The sequence below is a fragment of the Ruditapes philippinarum genome, unplaced genomic scaffold (assembly GCF_026571515.1).
Source record: "Ruditapes philippinarum isolate M1 unplaced genomic scaffold, ASM2657151v2 ctg111_1_1_1_1, whole genome shotgun sequence".
NCBI lineage: Eukaryota > Metazoa > Mollusca > Bivalvia > Venerida > Veneridae > Ruditapes > Ruditapes philippinarum.
This window is the reverse complement of record NW_026856776.1, coordinates 68797-84911: the sequence shown is the minus strand read 5'-3', so window position 1 is coordinate 84911 and position 16115 is coordinate 68797. Positions and strand designations below refer to the sequence as shown.

Sequence of the window (16115 nt, the reverse complement as noted above, 5' to 3'; positions counted from 1 at the left end):
TGAAAAAACCACCGCATAGCACCTTTAATTAGTCATGTAGCAAAATAGTGGGTTTGTTTTTTTAATTTTTGTTTTCATTAATGCATAAAAATATTTTGTTTTAGTTATCTTTTATCCAACAACATTTTACTGAGATGAAAAACACATCTGCTTAATTTTTTTTCAAAACTGTCACGAGAATTTCTTCTTTTTTTTTTTAAATTACGATACCTGAGCTGGAATTCACGTGACCGGCATATGCTTCCAAAAAGGTAAACAACGCAAAATTAAAATAATTACCCCATGTACGCCTGCTTCGAACCACAGGTATTAAAAACTTGAATTATTTCCAGATTTATGAAATATTTACTATTACACAGATAGAACAACTATAATTTTCTCAGAGGGGGTAATTTTGCGACTGAAACACTGGGAAAAATGCATGTGTGATTTTAAAACAAAAGGAATTAAACTAATCTTGGTTTAATACTATACATTAATTAGATCAATATTTGAATTTGTAGTATTAAAGATCAGACAAGACACAGTATCAGGTACTCAGTGCAAAAGGGTTATAACTCATTTGACATAAAGATGGAGTTACAACCCTTTCGCACCAAGCAGTCGAAAATTATGTTCCTTCAGATTTTTTTTTTCTTTCTTCAACTTTAACATCTTTGAAGTGTTTAATTTGAAATATCTCTGTCGAGATTTTGGAATGAAATGCACTCATTGAATTGTCAGAATTGACACCCAAGTCTTTATAGATATAATACATAATTTTTAATTATACTATAACCTGGGTTTGTACCTGTGCAACCCGGCCAAAAATGATCACATGTTTTTTTTTTTTTTTTGTTTTTTTAATTTCAAACACACAGTATTGACTATATTAATTTACAATAAGTCTATGCCAATTTCATCAACTTAAAGTTTAAGTGCACAAACTGTAACCTAGAGTGTGGGATACATTATTAAAACAACATTAATGAAGTACAAGGAAATACAAAGCTGGTGAAAGGACCATTAGATGAAAATCTTGTTTTAAAATCTCTTTTGATGAAAATAGGGCAAGTTGAAAAGCAATTTTAAAATGCTTAAATCTGTCTGTATGGTATATGCCAAGTTTTGAAACAAATCACAAATTCACATCATTTTTTTCGACACTGTGAGCTAAAAGAAGTAACTTCAGTAATTAAATACTGTAACAATGTCCTATGGCTTCATAAAAAGGAAATGCCGTCACCTTTGTGCAGTAACATGTTAACTGCTTATATAATTTAATAGGAGTTAACCGGTAACGGCACAAAAGTGACGATGCATTGATTTAAGATATTTGACAATGTCCTGTTCTGGAATTATTTGGAAAATTTCCGTTTTCTAATTTCAGGAATTTTCAATATGAAAATAAATCTATTAAGCAGCAAACTGTGTCTGGTTGAACTTTGGAGTAGCCTTATAGGTTATTTATGCAAATCACATGATCCATGGACAGAGAAACAACATTGGAGTGGCCTTATCATTATAGGCCTAAATGCGGCTTACATGACCCATGGGCAGAGAAAACAAAAGCATGGTTCCTGGTCTTACCTTGAAAATAGCTTTTAGCTCTGAGATAGCTGACACCCAGTCTCAGAATGGAGAGCTTGTCTAGTTTTGAGATCACACTTTGCTCAAATGGTAACAGGCTTGCCAGGTGGTCGAGTTCTCCATTAAGGCGCTCTCGATGCCGTTTGCTTGGGTTACTCTTTGGCGGATCTTTTGTCGGAGTCTTCACACTGCAATGTATAAAAGATTTTTATATACATGTAATAAAATCCCATTTTGTAACCCCAATTCTTTCAGTAACCATAATATAATTCTTTGTATGTGAATTACTGTATGAAGAGATAATTCCATGTGTCGAAAAGTTAGTAGATTCAAAATTCCAGATAATTCGAATGAGAAAAATTAGGGAATCGTGCCATGACAGGTTGGTTGATATTTACGCAAGAGCAAATTTTGGCGATTTCTGTCAATTCGCGAAATTCGCAAATATTACTGCATCACTAATTTAACCATTTATACAGTATGTCTTTCTGTAGAAAAGTGAAAAAAAAAGATAATTAGCCGTATTTTGAGACATTATGTTTCAACAAAAACATGAACTTTAAATGCAGTGTCTGAATACGAGATCAAACATAGCTGAAACTTGATGCCGAAATTGCCGTGAATAATTACAGAGACGCTGTAAAAAAATTATAAAGTCTGATGCCTTCGGTACCAATTAAATTATTATCAATATCATAATAAGTCTCACATTATTAGGTTTGTAAATATTACTTTGAATCACCACCTCTTAATTAAAAAAAAAGTAAAGGGATCGAACCTAGAAAATAACCTTTATGATTCTAAAGAAAGGATGAAGATCATTACAAAAAAGAAAAGAATATCAGATTTTTTAAAAAATGTTTGAGTAACTCTTGCTCTTCGGGATGAAGTCTTCTTTGATAATTAAAGACACATCATGCCTCCTGACAATCAAGTGATATCAAGTGCCACTGAATAGGACAACTTAAACATTTCAAGTGCCACTTAGACAGTGAATGGGACAACTTAAACATTTCTAGTGCCACTTGAACACTATACCAACCATTTTACAACAACAAAACAAATAGCTGAGGACACTTTATACCAACTGCCTCTTTCAGAAACAAATATTATCCACAGACTGTTTAACAGTGAACCAATTCTTTTGAAAATGCTTTTTCTGTTTTACTCAGGTTTAATCCTATTGAAAATGCTTTTTTCCGATTAAATGATTCAAGTCCAGATGAAAATAACTTTTTCTGTTTTATTTTTACCATGAAATTGTTTAGTTTCAGTGTTCATTATTAAATATGGAGATTATTATACTGATTGTACTACGATCTACAAAATTTTTACAAATTATACTCAATTTATTATAAATTCATCCAAAAACTTATCCCAGTTGGTGTAACAAATTGATTCATTGGCAGCAATGAAAACAATTATTTTACATTCAATCCAATTATTTATATTTAAAAAAGGATAATATTCAGTATAGAGAGTTTTCTCATTATTAGCTCTTGTCATTGGTCAATTTGAATTAACTGACTTTACAGCAACCAATCAGCTGAAAGAGTTGCTCCTCTAGCCTCGAAGCCAAAGTTTTACAGAATAAAATTCAGGTTTTCTAGTGCCTTGCATCTATGGTATGTTATTTAATCAAACTGATAATACATATAGGCCCATTTTCTAGTACATTAATTACATGTTAACAATTTTATTGCCCATTTTTAACAATGAAATATCACAAATAAACAGCATATTTAATTAATCATATTGCTATAATGTAACGAAATTTTTGCAGATGTTTCGGGACTGGCATACCATTTCCAACGTGAGATTTCAAAGGTCTCGGGCACACTGCAACAATTATCTCGTCTAATTAAGATGTGACAGCTACAGCAATGATTCCCTGTTTAATTATTCACATTTCATTGAAGTTGCAGTAAATTTTCATCCAGATCAATAGGAAACTAGTGGCATTGATTTCAAATTCATTGAAATACACTTCATTTTATTGTTCTGTCAATGGAAATGTACATTTACTAAAGCTATAAAGGGAATTTTCCTCATCGTTACTCAGATGTATCTTTTTAATGTATACGTTATTTCTCTGCACTTATTGTAATCATCTTTTTTTGACAAATGCAACTTGGATTTGTATACTTCAACATTTCAACAATATTTTTTAGCTTAGTATCAATACAAGGATTCAGAAAAAAAAATCTGCATTATCAGTTTTAGATACATGTAATTTTCAAATTTGGTAATGATTCCTGTACATCAAAATAAATTTCTACATACGTTTTGAGTAAATCGACCATTATAGATGTCTAAAGATCATTATCTAAATTGTTTTGGACTAGGCTGCATTACTCATTTATATTTCATATTGTTTTTTACTTCTCCATTGAGGTGTGGCTACATCAGAAGGGAAAAATTTATTAGCAAACAATAGTAACAGATTTTTATTAACATAATTTTAACACTCAGCATTATAATTACTGAAATATTAATCTTATGCTGTAATTATTTTATATATTTTCATGTCATTTTTGTGTCTCAATAGGTGTGTTGCTTTATAAGAAAGGACAAAATTGTTAGTAAACAAAACTAACAGATTTTTATAAACATAATTTTCACAATCAGCAATATAATTACTGAAATATTCATGCTGTAATTATTTATTATATTTTCATGTTGTCGTTTTTGTTTCTCTATTGTGGCTTCTACAGAATTGAAAAAATTTGTTTAAGTAAACAAAAGTTACAGATTTTTATAAACATAATTTAAAAAAATCAGCAATGATTACTGGAGTACCGGTTTTTAATCCCAACAAGCTCTTTGATTGAAGTAAATAAGAAAATGTCCTTTTTTATAAAAAAAACATCATTAAAACTGGCAACTAGTTGGAGAATTAACATTTAGAACAAACACAGAGGATTGTTACAGACGCTCACTAACATTAGCCTTAGTTCAATAATTAAAACTCATATAATAGAAATAATATTTGAACGAAAACATGACAAGGTCTTGTTTAATTAAATGAACATGCGTTATAGTAGCAGCTCTGTCACTTTTTACCCAGAATTCTAATGGTCTCCCTGAAATTTGATACTCATTTCCTTAACAGATTTCTTTGAAAATTATCTAAAACCCGATACTATTTCAATAACAACTTTCGCATTCAATTTTCTTTTGACGACTGCAAGATTGTGAAGTTTTAATTACAATTAATTGATTAATACATTTCTTGCAGAGACCAAAACACAGTATAGAATATGAGAGGGAAGTGGGGAATCTCAGACGTAAATCTAACGGGGGATGCCGCTTGAAACAGGAGTAGAAACAAGGAATTTATTTCTAAAATATAAAAATAACAAAAAGAGCATTAATTTTTAACCCTTTGTCTGCCTTGTGGCAACTAAATATACATATGTGACGAGTGTAGACCAACTTTAGCCAGCAAATTTGTGCCATCTGCTAATGGTCTGCACTGGTCGGTATTCAGTCAGAAATAATTTTGAAATTTTTGCTAAAATTGATGAAACTGATTCTGCATATTGAAAGATGGACAAGTCCATTTGAGCCGCATCACAACAAAACCAACATAATAGGTTTGCGACCAGCATGGATCGAGACCAACATGCGCGGTTTTGTCATGACGCAGCTCATTTAAGACATTTAGCACAGCAGCATGTCTCAAGATTTTAATTGTCATGAAAACCTTTTAAGAATGTATTTAAAAGTAAAATATTGTGAAGCTAACAAAGACAGCATTACAGTAAGACTGACAATTACCGTAACTTTCATGATGTCAGTACGACTTTCAGGTAAACAATATCTTAAAAGTACTAAAATGAGATTTGCTTTTTTTTACTTAGAAGGTAATACTATCAACTCATCATCCTGATTATTTCAAAAAGTTCAGTAAGTGCTTTTTTGACTTCTGATAGAAAAATTTGCTGTTTCATTCCTTCCTGCTATATAATTATGTGACTATAAAACCCATACTTTAAACTCAGGGGGGAGGGGATAAGCACTCGTCAAAAATCCAGAATAAATAAAACTTTATGGTCAACCTAAAATAGTTGTATCAATTAAGTTTAATAAAAAGAACAGGTTGGCAAAATAATTGTGTTGGTATTATTTCTGAATTTTGTAAAAAAGTAGCTTAGAATGGACCAAAACAAAGTTATGATTAAGTTACTATTTAGTTTAGAATAGGACCAGTCAATTGAAGAATACTGGACCAGTCAGTGTTGTTGAATATTGCACCAGTCTGTTGTGTTATATTGATACTTTTTCAATATATGATGGACCAGTCTATTGTAGAATACTGGACCAGTCTGTCATTGAATATTGCACCAGTCTGTTGTGTAAAATTGATACTTTTTCAAGATATAATACCAATATTTCATAAGCTATAGATAAATTTGACAAATTTACTGTCAAATTACTGTCTTTTTTTTAAAAATGCACTTTTTAAACAAAACAAAAACAACATACAAACAGAAAATTCTGAAAAAGTCTGACCAAACTTTATAACACTGGTGGCTTCTAAATTTCCTTTTGATACCCCTAACCTGTAGCCTGACGGCAGGAACTATACTAACCCATACGACCAGTGCGAACAAGATCTTCCACGCCATCTGATCATGGTCTGCACTGTTTGCTATACATACATTGGTTAGTTCGAAAATTTCCCTAAAAATAATAACCTGTTTTGTCCAGATTGAAAAATGGATATTAAGATATATAGCGTTGTAAGGTTAATCTAAAAGCGGGGAAATGTGCCAAAAAAATGAAATGAGGACAATCACGTCCAATTTACAGAAATTAAGCAACGGGTCCAAAAATATTCTAACTTTATAATATAATACAAAAAAAGACTTTCCAAGATATTCACACACATATGAAAAAAAACAACCTAACAAACTCTTGCGTTTACAGTGTGGTACGTCTGGGTGATTATAAAGGTTTCCTCATCACGATATATTTCTCGGAACAAAATGGAGGCGAGACATGCGATATGTCCATATTTCTTCCGGCGAAAAATGTCTTCTATGTTAAAAGGGATAAAGAACTATAGAAATGATGAATGTAAAAGCGTTACAAATTGCCTGCTTTGCAAATTGCTAGCTCTATATAGTTCATAGCTTGTAATGCTTTTTAGCAAAACATCTTTGCATTAAAAGGCAAAACTATAAAATAATGCAGTTCAATATGTAGTAAGCGCAAAAAACCAACAAAACATGTTTCTGTTTTTATAACATTTACCTTCTATCGAGTGCTAAAGTTCACAAAATATGGTTGTATCAATTAACACAAAACAATCATCACCACACTAGATATCTTAGATGGAATTGTACCTCTTTCAATCTATAAAAAACATTCATTATTTTTGATGAAAATTTTAAAATCAGTACTGAATAGCCTATAGTGCAGTACAGACCATGAGCAGTGCAGACCAATCACAGCCAATGCCAACTGATCTTCAGGTCTGCACTGGTTGCATGGGTATATTATAAAATCAGTAAAGTAATTTAGATATGATACAAGCATTGAAATGTTGTTTTTTTTGTAATACTCACTTCCTAACCTATTAAAAGCCATTAATAAATAATAAAGACTTTCTTTAAAGAGACTATAACATAGTTAGGCATCATAAGTTAGTAAATTAAATGTTACCCATATTTTATATATATATAATAATGTTCCTACAAGTTAAAAAAAAAAAAAAACTTTAATAAGATTAATTTGAATTGGATTTTTCATACCAAAGGATTTCTTTAAATCACAAATTTTTCATGTTTTTTGATGATAGAAGTCAAATCTATATGGCCTTATTGTATTATATACACATTCTTTTACAGAAATGATCACTGGTTGAGCCCTGCAAACAACCAATTATCACAACCAAACTATCACCAGTACTTTTTAAAGCTTAGAGAATCAGTCTTGAGAATTGGTTATTCAAAGCTATATATTAGAATTCAGCATAAATAAATAAATATGTTTAAACTTAAATCATTCTGCATTACTCATAATTTCAAACAAAAGGTATATAGTGCAAAGAAATTGGTAACACAATTATTCAAGATGAAGAATATTTATTCAGCAGCTAAAACAAGACTCTATATTATGTTTCTTATATGCTGGTCCTGAAATGCTGTAAATAATGTCTAAAAAAAACTAATACCAAGAAAGGTGTTGGTAATTTCTGCAAATTTTGTTTCCCTTTATCATATTTCACACTTCTCCTTATGAAGTGAACACTATCTTTGTATTCCATGAGGAGCATTAAAATGGAATTAACCAATCAAAATGCAGTTCTCCCAATTAATTGGCAAGAAATAAATAAGACCGGTGGGCAATAAAACTCAGTTAAATCCACAAAGAAATGATTGTGGTTTGACTAAACATGCTGGTGAAGAAGGATCCCAAGGGGTCCATTTATTCTCACAATGGAAAATGCCGTCCACACCTTTTCATTCCTTCGATAGCTAGACCCCCTAATCCAGGATTGTAAGGGTCCCTAATAATTTGCATATCCAAGCTGCTGAAACAGCTAGCAGTAAGTACGGACTGTGAACTTTCAAGACAAATATTATTTATACAATTATTTATGAACTTACGCAGATCTATATTTCTGAGAAAAAAAATCAAGAATCAAGTACAAAATATGAAAACAACATGTTTTTAAAATTTCTATTGGTTAATTTCCCCAGTTGTAACTTTATGTTCTGTAAAATATGTAGTAAACAAAAATTATTTTTGAAATTAGGAGTATAAAAATTAAAATGTTGAAATGACAAAATATTTGTGTTTTTTATTATTTGTCTGACAGCACACTTTGTTACTTAAGGGAAATAGCTAATTTTTTTAGATGACTAAATAAAATATCAAGATATTTTTTCCAGAAGCCTTCTGTAAGTTATAACAATGTTTCGTTTTTTTTACTTCAATAGCTTGGCGTGTGCTTTTCTACAAAAAAACCTGCATCAATCTGTGTCACCATTTTCGTGGCTGAATAAATTCGGCAATTACATCTCTATTTACTCCATGGCGACTCAATGAAAACATGACAGATTGCCATGGGTTTTCAAAAACAAATTGAACATATCTTTTTCCCAAAGTTATCCACCGTACAATAGGCGAAGGTTAAAGGTCTCGTCTCCCAGTGAGTACGGGATATCATATGTCATATGTAACAAAATGGCCGCACGGCTCAATGAGTATGTCGAAACAGACACCCGTCATCACCGATACTCGACTTCCTGCCAAGTTCTAACGGTTAACCGAGTCACACAAAAAAGGGCCTACAAATTTATACTGTCACTGAACACTCCCGAAAAAATGACAAAATGTTTTCATTCGCTAATTTCTATTGTGTCTTTTACAACACAGACAGATAGCTCAATCAACTAATTGATGAGATTTATTAACATGTGCTTTCTGAAATCTTTAAACAATAATAATTCTAGAGAATCAAAGATAAAACTTGGGTTAAAAAAAGATCAGTCAAGAAAACTTCAAAGACAAAATTTTCTGACAAAGTATTTCCAATTTAACTATATCCATCAATTTTTTTTTGACAAAGAAAACTTTTCATTTTTAAAATCAATAATTTTACTTCTTTTGAAGTGTATGGTTATTTAAGTTGGTTTAATTTCCACCATTTAGTACACACTGTCTTGTTAGCTCAATTAGTAGAGCCTTGGACTTTGAATTGGGTGACCCGGGTTTGATTCTCAGACTGTGCAAGTCATTTTCCATGTGATGGATCATGAAATTCTTTCTACATTTGCACTGCACCTGAGACTGCTCTGGAATGCACAGATGTTTATCACTTCCTTGTTAAATTGGAAGCAACTAATACTGGTAAACTGCTTTGACAGCCTGCCTAGAAACAATGCGGAGGCTGAACTGTGCTCTGATAAATTCAAAATGGCTAACTGCCATGATCAGGAGGGTCAACAACAAAAACCACCACCACTTAGTACACACACCAGACTGCATGGTCCCAAACAAGACAAAACAAGATGATTTCAGGCACAAATTTAAGGCTCAAAACTTCTCAGCAGAGTTATCACAACAAACCCAGACAGTGGCTTGTACTGGTTTCCTTGTCAAGGTATAAAAGACAGTAGATTTCAATTCTTTTCATATCCAAGTTGTCCAAATACCCACATAGAATTGACTCTCATTGTATATATGCCATTTGGTGAATTATCATTCTGTCTGTAACAAGTCAAGTTATTATGATTTTGTCTAGACCAGAAAGATATATTGTCTCTTCATAGCAGTCGGGCCAACAAATAACATTCAATAAAGTATTAAGGAATTTTGAGTTCCTGTAGAACGCTTTAAACTGTTACATTAATTTCAACAAAAATCCTATATATTTTACAATTTTTAGCCTTTAAACTGCTGAATTAGTATGATAGACCGGCTCAACTTCAAATTTGGAACAATCAATTTTCATCTTAAGGGGATTTGTAAATCGAGTTGAAAATGAATAATTAGTCCATGGTCAATTTGTATCTCTGCAGTCAGTAATTTGACCTGACTGTAGACCAGTCAGCATTAAAACCTTCTGGTAGACCTGTCAGCAATTAGGCTTAACTGTAAACCAGTAAACATTATCACTTGACTGTAGGCCAGTCAGCATTATGGCTTGATTGTAAACCAGTCAGCTTTATTGCCTAACTGTATACTATAAGTCAGCTTAACCATTTAGCATTATGACCTGATTGTAGACCAGTCATCATTATTGCCTCACTGTAAATCAGTCAGCATTATGGCCTGATGGTAGACCAGTCAGCACTGACCTGACCGTAGACCAGTCAGCCTTATGGCGCATGGTTGTGGACCAGTCATCTTGGCCTGACAACAGACCAGTCATCAATGACCTGATTGTAGACTGGTACCATATTCAAGTCATTATCATCGCTAGCTTTCAAAGTGTTTGGGAAAAAAATTAAGGTATATGCAGTTATGACATCTTAATAGATTTTTGGTCTTGCGGAGACAGCATTCAATTATAGTAACAGATTTCAGTAACATTTGATAAAGTGCTGTCTATCACTGTATATGACTTCATATAAAAACATCTTATTTGCACTTGTCTTATTGTAACCCACCCCTTCTTTGCCTGAAGAATACCAAGGAATCTAACATTAAAAAAAAAAATTGATGTAGGCCTGTATCAAAAAATTGCATTTCAATTTTTAGGTTATTCTCTCTATCCATTTTTCCAGAATGGTCATTTTTATTGCGCAAAATTGACCAAAAAATGACAAGTGTTAAATTGCAACTTTATTCACTCAAATTATCCAACTGGGAATCAAACAAATATTGATTCCGATTTAATTGTTAGTTTTTTTCTATATTATTGTTTGCAGATTTTATAATTTTGACTGCTCCATGTGATCTGTCATATTTTGAAATTTTATATTTTTAGGCATTTGGACCTCAGTGGAGTTCCTTTAATACAATTGTCCCATACTGAGAGAATACATAAACAAAAGCCATCTTAATATTCACAATGATTAAACATTATAAAGTTACACAATATTTTCTTTCTGACAAATTATTGTTGTAACTCAATGAAAAAAATAGACTTAAAAAAAACGCACGTCGGTTCCTTTTTGTGTGACTCATTTATTGAGATCAATCACCTTGGTACAATGCTGATTGTCCCGTAAGCTGATCTTTAAATTGTCCTTATGTCCAATTATTAAAGAATGTGTCAAAAAATATAACAGGTCCTTAAACACTACAAATAGCTGATTTCGGGTGGTTTTTGTGGCATTGACATGAATGAATCTAGGCATACAGGTGTTCAATAATTACGGGACTTTAATCTATTGTCTACATATAGATTATCTAGGTTGATTACAACATGATTCGGCCTATCCTTGTATTAGTCAATAAACAAAATAAAACACAAGTTGTAATGAACCCAACTGGTACACACTAAATAAACAGTGTACAGTTAGGTTACTCTAACTTTTTGATTACTTATAGGCATAATTACCTGTCTTTATTGCTATGGACATGAGGTAAGCCTGCACATACACACATCCATGCAGTCTGAATAGATGCATATCAGCAAAAAGATTTTTAAAGTTACTAAGTTATTAAAGTAAAGGTTACACTGTATAAAGGACAGCAAACTGACATTTCATAGTAGGAAAACGAAATCCAACAAAATCAATTTGTATTTTCCCTAGAAAAATATGCAGTATAATTTATGTACTGTAGTTAAATAAATAACTTGTGTATTTTAAAAAGTCATTCTGTATTACAATTAAACCATTCATAAATCAAGGTTAGAAATTTTATCGTTATCTGAGATAAACAAATGATGTCTTTGTAACAAATCTTTTAATTTTACGAAATACACGAGTAATTATCAATTTGATACCATTTAAAGGTCTTTTTCAGGAAAGGCGCAAATGCGTACAAAGAAATGGCACTTGCAGATTTATACGCCTACGTTTCTTTTAATTGCTGTTTAATTATTCCGAAACCTGCCATGGAAGCGTGCCGTCCAGATAACAATCTCAATATACCGCGACCTACATCAGAGATTTTTTTCTTTTAATTTTCATAAAGATATCTTACGATACAAACAGACCAAATTTTCTTTTTTGTATTGTTTCTTATTTTTAAAGAAATTTATCTGAAAAAACATCAGCCTTTTTAATGATTGATTAAATTATAAAATGATCAACCAACAAGAGGGAGCGACATTCACTAAATGCAACCTGGCACAATACCCAACTATTTACTGCATAATCGGCAAGGCAACCAGCAGGGCCGGATGGCCGGGAGGGCAGAGCAATAACGGGGCAATTATCAACAATAACAAGCAAAACTTGCCTGAATTTTATGAATACATTCTATAATGTACACTTATTACCATTTTCATTAATTAATGCAGATCACTAAATTGCTATAAATGTATGCAGAATAATAAATTTGTACATGTTTTGCAAGTATTGTCTGCAGACTATAATATATTTCATACATAACACTTATTAACCAATGTTGAGATGGGAAATGAAAATGGCTGAAAATTGTTCTACATAATATTATTGCAAATTCAAATTGAATATTAAAATCAGCTACCCATCAAATGCATATATATTGTCATGTTAGTGTAGAAATAGGTTAACTCCTTATAATTTAATAATAAAAATTATAGTAAACTGTTGTAAATTTAAAAGCAAGGCAAATCCATTGGTTAAGCCAGTTTAACATAAAACAAACAGACCAGTTGAATGTGAACATGCATGCATGTATCGTAAACTAAAAAAATCCTCTTTTACTCCAAATGTTACAATTTTTCCAATATCGTGCCTGTAATTAAACTGCTTTTTAATTTTGTGGGTGGGGTGATTGGTTTTGTGCCCATACAAAGCTTGATTAACTGCTTAAACTGGTCGAAAGAACATAAACAATTCCAATATTGTAACGCAGGGACTGAAAGATGAAAATGGAAATTTAATATCCAAGTAAAATGTTTCCAATTGTTAAGGTGGTGGAAAATACAACAGTTTTATGAATGTTCAAAATGGTGAATAAAATATTTAAAACAACATACTTAAAAAGATAAAAACAGTTTGTGACCATTATTTTTTTCCAACGAGGAAAAGTAAATGCCCTGTCTTGTTATAAGCAGTCAACTTTCATTCATATGTATGAAAAATACTTTCATGTAATAAAAAGGAGAATATATTTTAACAAATTAATTTGCATGCAAGGATCTCAGTGAAAAAAGGCTGCAATTCGTATGAAATTCAAGGCAATTTAACCCTAACCACACTTAAAATATAAAATGAACTAAAATGTCCATCTTTCAATCTGAACAAGACGATTCATCATTTAAGTAAAAAAAATTCAAAATATGAACTGACTGAAGAGTGAACAGTGCTGACCATGATGTTGGCATGGTAGTGCTGGTAGATCTGCACTGGACACTCGGGTAGGATCTGATGTAAACATTTTGGTTGTTGTCTTCAATATAATTATAATTCTCTAATTTTTATACCATTTTTTATTTACATGTATTCCTAATCAGAATTATTCTGGGTTTAAATTCAGAAACTAAAACCATTTTGGGCTGAAATTGAGACACAATAAGCATTTTAGCTTATACACAGAAATAATAAGCGATTCGGGCTTAAATTCAGAAACTATAAGCATTTGATAAGGCTCAAATTAAGAGACTATAATGCATTAAAATGGGGCAATAATTTAACTATAAGCATCTAGGGCTCAAATTCACAAACTTCAAGCACTTGGGGCTTAAATTCAGAAATTATAAGCATTTGGGGCTTAAATTCAGAAATTATAAGCATTTGGGGCTTAAATTCAGAAATTATAAGCAATTGCAAAACCCTTCAATGCTTATAATTGGAAGCTTAGAAACTCACAAACTTTGGTTAGATAAGAAATGTGTAAGCTTTGTGCCCTAAGCCAAAAGAGTCATTATAAAGCTAAAATGGACATAATAAAGGAACAAATGTGCAAATACCCCTATAACATATTACCAAAAGGTGTCCTCATTCCTATTGCAGATGTTATGAAATTACAACAAATCAAATCCTACAAAAATGGTGAAAGTGGCCTACTGTTTTACCAGAAGTTGTACCAGTCATTTTTCAAATCTCTTTCATTTATGATGACAGTAATTTGAAGTTTGAGCATGTTTTATTTCCGATGATCTTGATGGTAAACCTTACGAACCATTTGCTAAAGGATGATGGTTATTTGTTTCATCGAAGGTATGATTACTACCAGCATATTGCGATGTGTTAACGGCACATGTGCTCTAAAAATACCAGATATGTCTGCGCTCAGTTCGCCTACTTTGTCCAAATACTCTCTAAACTTTTGTCCAAATAATCTCTACCCCCAAGGACATGCTACTGTGCTGTGGTTCAAACAAATTGTTAGGAGATAATTAGAGGGTGGATTTCAAAATGAATTTAAATCGTACGATTATCACATATCCATAGGGGTGGAAGAAAAGTGATATGGTAGCCAAAAAAGACTAGAAAATGTTTGAAAACACCAGTATTCTTTCACAATCATAATTCATAATTGTCACAATAGTTTCACTAGAAAAAGTCATGAATGCAAATTTAATTACCCACTATGAAAAGCAACACTATTTACTTTATTTTCTGTTATGAAGAGTTAATTTGTGAAAAATTTTGTGATATTCAAGACATCTTCTTTTTTATTCAAATCTTCCAGCACTCACTGTGTTTAGTTGATGTGTACAGTCAAGCACTTTCACTAGTTATTTAGGAAACCCTGGCACAAAATTAGGCATAATTTTATGTGTATATTTCTAAGTTTATTTAATTCATCGAACAAAATAAAAATATTAGGTAGACCCTATAAGTTACTGAATCTAAATGTGACTAAAAGTGATTTGACAGTGACCTATATCCATGAACTAATTCAGGCTCAATCAAACAAAGCCTACAAACTTTTCAACTTTGCCATGCTGAGTACCTCAAAGATTCCCCTTTAAATAATTTTATTTAATGATCTGCTGAATTTTAAACAACAATATTTGATAATTTATTTTTAATAATTATGACAACTTCTTATTTTATAAAATGAATATCATAATTTCCAAAGTTAGGAAATATAAATTCCTGTTTTAAGTCTTGCGTCAAAATTACGTTCCTCATTAGCCCATATACAGCATAATCATTTTACAACACTTAACAAAAGAATTTTTTTCTGCTATTGTAAAACCATAGCATTTTTAGAGATAAAATATCACTTATTTTGTCAATTCTATCAGACTTTCGTCTCAATGAATCGCAAGGAAAATATGATGTTTTAATTTTTAGGTCGTAATGTCATAGCTAAATCTACGCCTTTTGGTAAGATCTGGACAATGATGTCCATAGATTACACAAAGTCCTTTGTATCGAAGCTAGTTCATATTCTATTAGTTACACATATTTGACGGCAATTTTGTAACTTTGTGGGTAAACATTTCCGTTTATGGTGTAACTGATACCCTTAATATGTTTGATTTGTTGGTAGTTTTTATTTACATCGTAAACATTCGTTACAGAGGGGAAGAACTGTAATGGGACATGTTTACATCCTAATTATACAACTCGTAACTAAAAAAGCAAACTGACGAGGAAAAAAGAACAAAATTTAGATAATCGTAAGCAAACAACCCCAGACTCGGTCCAAAATAAATTTTCTTTCTGACTGTGCTGTTGTTTAATTTGGCTCAAGATGAAGTAAAAAGCAAATTTAAAGTTGTTTTATGTTTGTAAATTACAATTACATGGATGTTTGATCTTTATTTTCTTTTACAGATATAAACATGAAAATCTTTTTAATTTCACCCTACATCTGCACCATTGCACAAATTTAAGCCAATTTTTTTTTTTTTTTTTTGATATTTGTAAAAATGAATAGGCTATTGAACTGTTTTCATCAAATAACAATAACAACCAATTTACGAATTTTTACTGAAAATTTAAAGCTTTAAAACATTTTTCAAGCTATATTTT

General features: G+C 31.5%; 1 protein-coding gene across 1 annotated transcript in view; it reads right to left on the bottom strand.

Moving 5' to 3' along the window:
• LOC132747676 (uncharacterized) overlaps positions 1 to 16115 on the bottom strand; it is a 67186-nt gene that overhangs the window by 41040 nt on the left and 10031 nt on the right. The window contains exon 2 of the mRNA XM_060737120.1: positions 1570 to 1757. Coding sequence (XP_060593103.1) covers positions 1570 to 1757 — 188 coding nt within the window. The remainder of the gene's footprint in view (positions 1 to 1569; positions 1758 to 16115) is intronic.